Below are 8945 nucleotides of genomic sequence, written 5' to 3'. Positions count from 1 at the left end.
CTTGAAATTTGAGCTGTAAATAGGATAGAGCCATGTTGGTGAACCTGTGGAACAGGTGCAGGAGGGGCTGTTTCCCTCCCCTTCTCTATGCATGCCTGAGGACATCTCTCTTGTCACCCACCCCTCTGTCCAGCAGCCCAATGGGAGTACTTCTTCCCTCCCAGTCTGGGATAAATGGAGGCACTCACATGTGGTTGATGGTTGTGGTTTGGGCACTCAGTCTCTAAAAGGTTCATCATCACTGGGACAGGGTTAGAGACTTTCTCATACTTGGCCCTGAAATAATCTTTAGAAGCAGACTATAGGCCTTTTAGGGTCCAGGTCTCCTTTTTCAGAGGTTGATCCCTCGAATGTCCAGAGGGGCAGATGTAAGTCTCAGGGTACAGGGGACATCTGGCCCAACCTCCCTACCAGTGGCACAATCCCTTTGGGAGCCTAACTGGGGTTGTGGGCCTTAGAAATCAGCTAGTTGTTTCTCAATCATTTTTCAGTCATGTCTGATTCATCCTGATCCCATTTAGAGTTTTCTTGGCAGGGAGACTGGAGTGATTTGCCATTTCCTTCTCAGAGCTGAAGAAACAGAGGCAAACAGGATGAACTACCCAGGGTCACGCAGCTGGTAGGTGTCTATTGGAGACTGGATTCAAACCCAGAAAAATAAGTCTCCTAACTCCAGGCCTGGTGTTCTATCCACTGAGCCACCTAGCTGTCCCAGAAATCAACTAGAATACCCTTTATGGGGAAGGGGAAACTGCAATCCAGAGAAGCAATAGTTTACATTTACAGGGTGCTTTGGGGTTTACAAAGTGCATTTCTCAAAATAATCCCACAATTATGCCCATTTTACCAAGGAGGAAACAGAGGCTCTGAGATTAAGGGACTCTCCCATACCTATTTGCAGAAGGATTAAAGAAGGGCTCTCCAGACCCCAAATCCTCAGCCCTAGAGCTCACCAGTCTGCCGGAAGACCAGGAGCCCCCCTTCTTTGGGAATTGAATCCAAACATCTTTCTGGGGTTTCCTCCCATTGATTATCTAACCACATCTTCTGCCCTAGGCAGATTGCCCGGCAGGGTTTCCAACCAGGAACTCCCTTGCAGCCAGTTAAGCAGCCAAACCAGGAAGGGCCCAAGGCACCCATCTTGGCACCTTTGGTCGCTGTGGTCCCCCGTGGGGCCAGGAGAACCAGCTCTGCCAGGGCTCCGCCTGGCAGTCTCATCTCCTTGTCTGACCTTCTCCTCCTTTCCTCCCTCGGGTCCTGGGCTCTGGTTTAGAGGAGCCTGCGCTTGCCCCCGGGCTTGGGCTCCCTTTAGCCCTGGGCAGTATGGAGGAACCCAGCCCGCAGGGAGATCTCAGAGGGCAACCTGGGCTCTCTAAGAAATGGAATCTTCTCTCGGCTTCCCCATAGCCTCTCTACACGAATTAGGCCAGCTCTGGTGGGGAGGGGGAGGATGCAAGAGGCCAGGGCACACCTGGCCAAGGAAGCCGGGAGCGGCTCGTGCCAGCAAGGACGACTGGGTTCTCCAACACACTTCCAGTGCCGATGAGGCCACAAGAGGGTGTTGTGAGCCTGCTTTGTATGGGACGGGCCCAGAGAAGACTGCCTTCGGGGCGTTTGGGACACTCAGGGGTACCGGGAGGGGAGGAGGAGGGATCGGGAGGTCTCCAGAGAACTGGACCCCCAATATGATGGGGGGGGGGAGGGTGCCTGCCTCTGATTGCTCTTGGCAGACATGCCCCGGGTTGGAGCCAGCTCACAGCTTGAGGCCGGGGAGGGGCTACTCGATGTTGGTTAAAGGCCAAGTCCTCCCCCTCCTTGTAAAATGTCAATAGAGGGGAGAGGGCCAGCCATCCCTCCAGCTCTCCAAGCTTGTCCTTTGGGGGGGGGGGTGGCTGTAAAATACCCAGGTGACCTTCCAGGTCACAGGATCCTCCCCAACCCAATCCCAAACTGGTTTCCCATTCCACATTTCCCACTTTCTCCCACACCCCTAAACCCCTCCTAGGGGTTTCTCTTCATCTCTAACCACACACCCCCAACCTGATTACTCCCTTCCACTTTCTGCCTCCCTCCCCCCACCTGCCCACCCCATCATAGATCTAGAACTAGGAGGGCAGTCAGAGGTCATTTAATCTAACCAGTTCATTTTACATATAAGGAAACTGAGGCTCATATAGGTGAGCCATCTTGTCCTTGGTCACCCAGCTAGCAAATGGCAGAGGCAGAGCCACAGTGCCTACTTTCCTAGCCTCTTTCTTCTCTGTCCATCACTGTATTGCCATGGGTGAAATCTCCCATGCTCGAGTACCTCCTGGATGTGTGGGTCCTAGTTCCCAACCTCTTCTCTGTCCCTGTTCTTTTCACTTGTCCCTGCTTTCTAGTCACCTCTGCATTCACTGTCCCACACTTCAGCACTCCAGTCCCCAAGTCTCTTCTCTGTAAGTATCCCCTTCTCAACCCCTGACCCTGATCCTTCAAGCCCCATCTCCTAGTTCCCCCTCCCTGCTCTATTCCTCAACCTCCAGTCTATCCCTGTCCCCAAATACACCATCAGTGGCTTCCACTTCCCCTCCCACCCTTGGCCTAGTCCTCTACAGTTCCCACCATCACCTACATCCCTCCTAGCCCCTCTCTCCCACATTCTTATCCTCCTCAGCTACCCAGCCTCTTCTCCATTCCTAGCCTCCCCCCCACCCCCCATCACTTCCCATTTAGTGGTCCTCAGTGACTTTTCTGCCCAGCCTTCACCCATCTAACACCAGAACTCCTCCTTCAGGCACCAACCTCCTCCAGGTTTACACTTACTTATTTTGGGGGGTCTGGGCCCCTCTTCCCCTCTAACTTTAGGAGCCAGGCTCTTACAGTGGAATAAGCCTGGATTCAGAGCCCACCTCTGAAATATATTTGGGTGCCCTTCACCAAGGCACTTCATTTCTCTAGGCTTCTTTCCATCTCTCTCTAAACCAAATGAAGGGGGAGAAGTTGTGCTGGATGGGAAGGATGCTAGCTAGTTCTCTGAAGTCCCTTCTAGTGCCAGATTCCATGATCTTTGGTCTGTCTCTCTGCCCTCTTATTTCCCCCACAGCATCTCTTATATCCAGTTGCCTATTGATTTCCTTTGCCCTCCTGTCCAACTCACTCCCACTCTTGAGGATTCTCAGCCAGTTTGAGAAGGATCCCAGCCAGCCTAGACCCAGCCCAGCCCCTCAAGAACATCCTTAGTTTGGGGGTGGCTCTTCTGCATTTGCTCAGAAGCAGCCCAGGGGGCTTCTGATGATGGCTAACCCACTGGAATGTAGGTCCATTATGTGTGTGCCCTGGACCTCCTGCTGGGGGGGACCTGTTCTCTGCCCCCCTACTGTACTTTCCTCCCACCCCCAGCTTGGGGTTCCCACCTCTGGCTTTCCAGTTTGGGCCCTGGCCTTCTGCTGAGTCCCTGCTAAGTGGCCTTGGGGACTGGAAGCAGAAACCAGACTCTTCTGGGTCTGAGACAGTTTCCTTAACAATTAAATAAACAAGAACGTTGGATGAAAAGACCTGTGAGGCTCTGCCCAACTCTCAGCCCTAGGATTCTCCACTAACTTGATGTACTTTCCAGCAGAGAAGGGAGGAGGTGGCTGACCAGGATACAGTTTGGCAAGGAGCTGGGAGATAGGGATGCCTGGGTCCCCAGGGATTCCAGCTGTGGTCTGTTCTCATACTCCCTTTTCCTGGGGGTGGGGGGGTAGGGGCTGGCTCAATTGATTTTCCATCTGTCTCCATTAGAGCAAGGACAGCTGGGGGAGGGGCTGGCAGGGGAAAAAAGCAGCCAGAGAGGGAGAATTGAGGGAAGGACAGAATGATCTCGGGGGAGTCAATGCCTGAACCACAAACACGTTTTTCCTTTTAAAACAACATAAAATACAATTTATAAACATAGTCCCAGGCAGAGGTGGGGTCCAGGGTGGCCCATATGGACACAGGAAGCCACCCTTTCTCCAGGGTATCAAAGGGAAAGGGGGCAGTCAGCGAGGGGCAGTTCTGGCTTGATCCTGGACTGGGCTCATGCCCCCCCCATCCGAATCATCTGAGGGACTGCCCCGGGGAACACCAGGCTGCTTGTGAAGCCCCCGGAGTTTCAGGAGCAGCTCCCTGGCAAAATCCTGGATGAAAGGGGGAAGGGAGGGAGGAGGAAGTAAGAGAAAAGACTAACCCCACCCCCACCTCCAACCCTCCAGTGATTGATGGGCTGGGGAAAGGCGGTGGAGAGAGAAAGGGGGAAAGGAGGACTAAGGGGCAAGCACACACAGAGGAGACAGACAGAGAGAGAGACAGAGAGAGACAGAGAGAGAGAGAGAGAGAGAGAGAGAGAGACAGAGACAGAGAGAGAGAGAGAGAGAGACAGAGAGAGACAGAGAGACAGAGAGAGAGAGACAGAGAGAGAGAGACAGAGACAGAGACAGAGAGACAGAGAGAGACAGAGGGAGACAGAGAGAGACAGAGAGGGGGGCAAGAAGAGGCAGGGGATGGGAAGAGGAGAGGACTAGGTCACCTAGGCAGTAGAGGGGGCTAGAAGAGAAGGGGAGGCAGGCCTGTGGAATGAAAAGAATAGGCTCTCTCCCACCTCCCCTCCACCTTCCCTGGATAGAACCCAGAACAAAAGGCAGGACTTACCTCTGTGGGGTTCCTGCAGGCCTTCAAGATTCCCTGGAATGCCCCCCCAAAAAGTACATGAAATACACAGATTGACCTTTCCCCCACCCATATGCCACTCCTCTGTAACCCCAGCTCCCATCATGATAGCAGGGTCTCAGAGAAATGAGAAGAGAAGTTTTTCTAGTAGTTTTCCAGAGCAGGGATAGAAGTGCTTCTCCCCAATCCCCAAGTGTGAGGGGAAACTTAAGAAGAATAGTTCCGAAGTCATCTAGCTTTTCAGCCTCTCTTTTGCCCTATTCTTAAGGTGCTTGTTCCCCAGGTCTCTCTTCTATCTTTCTCTTTTCCTCTTCCTTTCTCTTCCCCTCTCTCTCTCTCTCTCTCTCTCTCTCTCTCTCTCTCTCTCTCTCTCTCTCTCTCTCTCTCTCTCTCTCTCTCTCTCTCTCTCTCTCTGTCTCTCTCACACACACACACACATTCTTCTTCCCCTCTCCTCATCTCCCTCTCCCTCTCTCTTCCCCCCTTTCCTCTCATTTCCCTCTCCTCTCCCTTTCTCCCTTTCCCCCTCTTTCTTTCCTTCTCTTCCTTTGTCCCTTCCCCTTCCCCCCTCCATCTCTCTCCTCTGCCCATCCTCCAAGACCCCTTCCCATTCCTATGTGTCAGGCACTGTGCTAAGCACCAGGGATATTAAATGAGAGGAAAGATGGCCTCTGGCCTTAGGAAGCTTTCAGTCTAATGGGGAGAGCCACAAACCTGAATTTTTTTGCTTCTCTCCTCTTCACTCTCTAGTTCCAATAACTCATCAATGTTGACCTCATCAGGCATGTCTTCCTCCTGCAAGGTTAGGGATCAGTTGGGGCTTGGGGACCCCCAAATCTTTTATCTTCCTCTTCCTCTCTTCCCCCACTAAAACTCTTCCACTTCCTGCCCTCTGGGACTCAAGAGAATGCCAGAGCCCCTTCCTTCTTGGGGTGTCGAGGATGACCTGCTGACTCATCTCATGCCAGGCTGGGGCATGTGCTATGCAGAGATGGTACTACCAGGCATGACCATCTGGGCCAAGCACTAAGAGAAGGCACCCAGCCTGCCTGCTCCCCCCATGCAATACTGCCCCCTACCATCACCACTGAGGCCTTCCTATGCCTTGTGTGGTTCCCCTCCTTTCCAAACCTGGCCTTCCTAGTCAGGAAGCTCCTCTGGACCCCAGCTCTGCACACACCTCTGTCTCTGGCTGGTGGGTTTATGAGCAATTGCAGAGCTTTGCCCAAGTTGAAGTCGCACTCCTCACATCTGATCATATGTGTCCTGGAAGGGTCCTAGATTAAGGCCCAGACCATCTTGGGAACTTCCCACAAGGAGGAGTATGTGGGTGGGGAGACAAAGAAGGGTCCTCAGGGCAAGTGGGGGGGGGGCAGAGGAATTCAGTGTCCAAGCTGGAATCCCAGAGCCAGCCAGAAAGCAGGATCAGTCCTGCCTGGGAATGCCAGGGCCTGGATTTGAGGTTGAGGGATGGGGGTGGGGAGAGAGATAAGTCTCCTGGGTCCCCAGCCAGAGGCCCCTGACTCTGCCCTTTCATGGAAAAGTCTGAGCTGGGGAAGAAGGAGGGAGGCGGGGGAGGGGAGAGTGGAATGGAACTGGAGCCGTTCCTGTGGATCCCAGCTCCAGGATGCCTGGGTCCCCTTGGGGCTCTGGGGAGCAGGAATAGAAGACAAGGCACTTGGCCAAAGAATTCAAGACAGGGCCTGAGGTCATTTGGGGACCCCTCCACCACCCCAGGATGATGCTGTGTGTTCCCAGGAGAGGTCCCTGCTGTCTCTGATCACCCTACAGGGTGGGGAGGATTGGGGGGCACCTGGCAGTTCTTAGCACTGGGGTCTGGGCTATCTGCCCAGTCTCTCTTCTGGCTTCCAGCCAGCCTCTAGGGACAGGGCCCAGCTGTGCCCCAGGGAGAAGAGACAGGAGGCAGGGGAAAGCAGGGGGAGACTAGGGTACTGGCTGCCTTGGGGCTGTCTCCTGGCTCTACCTCCCCCCAATCCTCATGAGGGGAGGGGAGGAGGCTGGACCAGATTGGGAGATCAAGAGCTCTGGCTTCTGGAAATCTTCCAGCCCTTCCCCCAAACACCAAACATTCTCTTTTTGCTCCAGAAGGAAAGAAGTGTTGTTTACATGAGTTCCTGCTGGCTAGGGAGCCTGGCCCAGGACCCTGCAAATGGCTGGAACGTTCACTATGTCCAGAGATGGGGTCCTTTTGTTAGCTCCGGGGAGAGCCCCCCAAAGCTAGTCCCCTGTGCCGTCCTGGGTAGGGCTGTGGTCCTGGATAGCTACTTTCTGTGAGAGCGTCTCTGAGCTGTTTCTTTCTCTGTGTGTCCCTCCAGATGTGTTTAGGACTCACGTGTGTCCCAGCCCACCCAGAACCCACATTAGCTGCCACAAAGTTTGGCCCTGAGTCACCATCTCTGAGATGCTCCGGATAAAGCCGTTCTTCATCTCTCCTGCAGATCTTCCCAGGGACCTAGTCAAACCCGGGGCCTCTTGGGAGGGATGATAGAGGAACTATGGGGGCGGGGGCGGGTCCCTCTGCCGGACCCTAATGAGGAGAGGATCGTAGGTAGAAGCAAAGTGGAGGGAGGTTATGGGTGAGGGGAGAATGGACAGGGTAGAATAGGAAGACAGTGGGAGGGCAAAGGCAACCACCCAACATTTGGGGATAAGTTAAGCTTCTGAGCTTCAGTTTTCCTATCTGCCAAGTGGGGCGGGGGCGCTGCTAGATCTTCTCTAAGGCCCTTTTGGGGTCCAAGATTCGTACATTCTAACATTGCAAGACGAGAAGAACCACCCTGAAGGAAGCTGTGAACGACCCCTCCCCAGGCTTGGGTGCTCTGAATCCCCCTCCCCAGCCGTCCTTGGAACCCTCCTCCTCCCCAGCTCTCTGGCCTCACCCGGCCCTGGTACAGTTCCTCCAGGCGTCCGTCGATCCACTTTTCTACGTCCAGCCGCCTCTGTAGCTCCCGCCGGTCGTACTTGACCGTGACTCGGGCGTGTCGCTTCTGCAGACCCCCAGGGCTACCACCAGCACTGCCCCCGGCCCGGGAGGGTGACTGCAGCTTGCTCAGGACCCGCTTGCCGAGCCGCTGAGCTGCCATCCCCGGCAGTAGCCCCCCTGGGATGATGATAGACTGGAGAGGCAGCAGCCGGCTGCTCTTAAAAGGGGGGGTGGGGGTGGAGGGCGAGAGGAAGGGGGCGGGGCCCGGGAGGCGGGGGAGGAGATGGGAGAAAGGGCCTGGAGCAGGATCCAGGAACAGGAGGGCCCGCCCCCATCTTCCAACCCTGTTAACTCCCCTGCCACCCCCCCCCACCCCCTTCAGGGCCCTCTCTGCCTCTCAGTCCTCGCTGGGGACCCAAGAGACCCGAGCAACCCCAGTGGCGATGGGGGTTCCCAGGGTCTGCTCCCTATCCCACCTCCGCCCTGTGATCTGGCCCTCCCTCGGGGGAGCTGTTTGTTATGCTTCGGATGCACTGAACACAGCTGGAGCCAGCTGTTCACAGATGGGCAGGGCCCCGGGGGGGCGGGGTTGGCTTATCCCCAGTGGGGCTTCCCTGACCTATGGGGGAGAACCGGCGGAAGTTGTAGTTTTCTTTTACCTACTAAAGTACTCCGCCTTCAAGCAGACCCTTTGCGGTTTATCCATTCTTAATCCAGAGATCCCGAGCTCTCCCCTGCCCTGTCCCCTCCACTGACTGAAAGGGTGTGAATGTGTTTAGAGTCCTCATCCTGAGAGCTGCTCTCCAGATTCCCCTAGTATCCTCCTCCCCATTATTTGTAACTGGCATTTACTAATGCGGGATGTACTGTGGCCCTGTAAAGTACTACCTCGCTTTTGGTTTGGATGCTTGGTATTCTCTCTCTCTCTCTCTCTCTCTCTCTCTCTCTCTCTCTCTCTCTCTCTCTCTCTCTGTCCCTCTCTCTGTCCCTCTCTCTGTCCCTCTCTCTGTCTCTGTCTCTGTCTCTCTCTCCCTCCCCTCTCTTTTCCTCTCCGTCCCCCCCCCCCCCCTCTTCGTTCTTAGTATCAACTCTAAAACAGAAGAGCTGCAGGGGCTAGGCAAACGGGATTAAGTGACTTGCCCAGGATCACACAGCTAGAGTGAGTGCTTGACATTCTTAATACAAATCTTCGGGCCGTTTTAAGCCCTTCTAACTTAATAATTTAATGGTTTAAAATTGACCTAAGACACATGGGACACATTCTAAATGTATGTTGGTTGAAGAAGATTTATGTATTAAAGTAACTATCTCATTAGAGCCTTTATGCAAC

General features: G+C 54.4%; 1 protein-coding gene across 1 annotated transcript; it reads right to left on the bottom strand.

Annotated features, from left to right (window-relative positions):
• Nucleotides 1-3876: 3876 nt before the first annotated feature.
• Nucleotides 3877-8142, bottom strand: PPP1R14A (protein phosphatase 1 regulatory inhibitor subunit 14A). Its single transcript, XM_056796171.1, has 4 exons — nucleotides 7572-8142; nucleotides 5386-5466; nucleotides 4654-4686; nucleotides 3877-4142 (listed from the first exon to the last, which is right to left on the bottom strand). Exons 1-4 carry the CDS (start codon nucleotides 7773-7775, stop codon nucleotides 4005-4007), a joined length of 456 nt encoding a protein of 151 aa, XP_056652149.1. The 5' UTR covers nucleotides 7776-8142; the 3' UTR covers nucleotides 3877-4004.
• Between the last annotated feature and the right edge of the window lie 803 nt (nucleotides 8143-8945).

Source organism: Monodelphis domestica, chromosome 4 (genome assembly GCF_027887165.1).
Source record: "Monodelphis domestica isolate mMonDom1 chromosome 4, mMonDom1.pri, whole genome shotgun sequence".
Classification (NCBI taxonomy): domain Eukaryota; kingdom Metazoa; phylum Chordata; class Mammalia; order Didelphimorphia; family Didelphidae; genus Monodelphis; species Monodelphis domestica.
The sequence above is the reverse complement of the archived record's forward strand: the minus strand, read 5'-3'. Positions and strand labels throughout refer to the sequence as shown.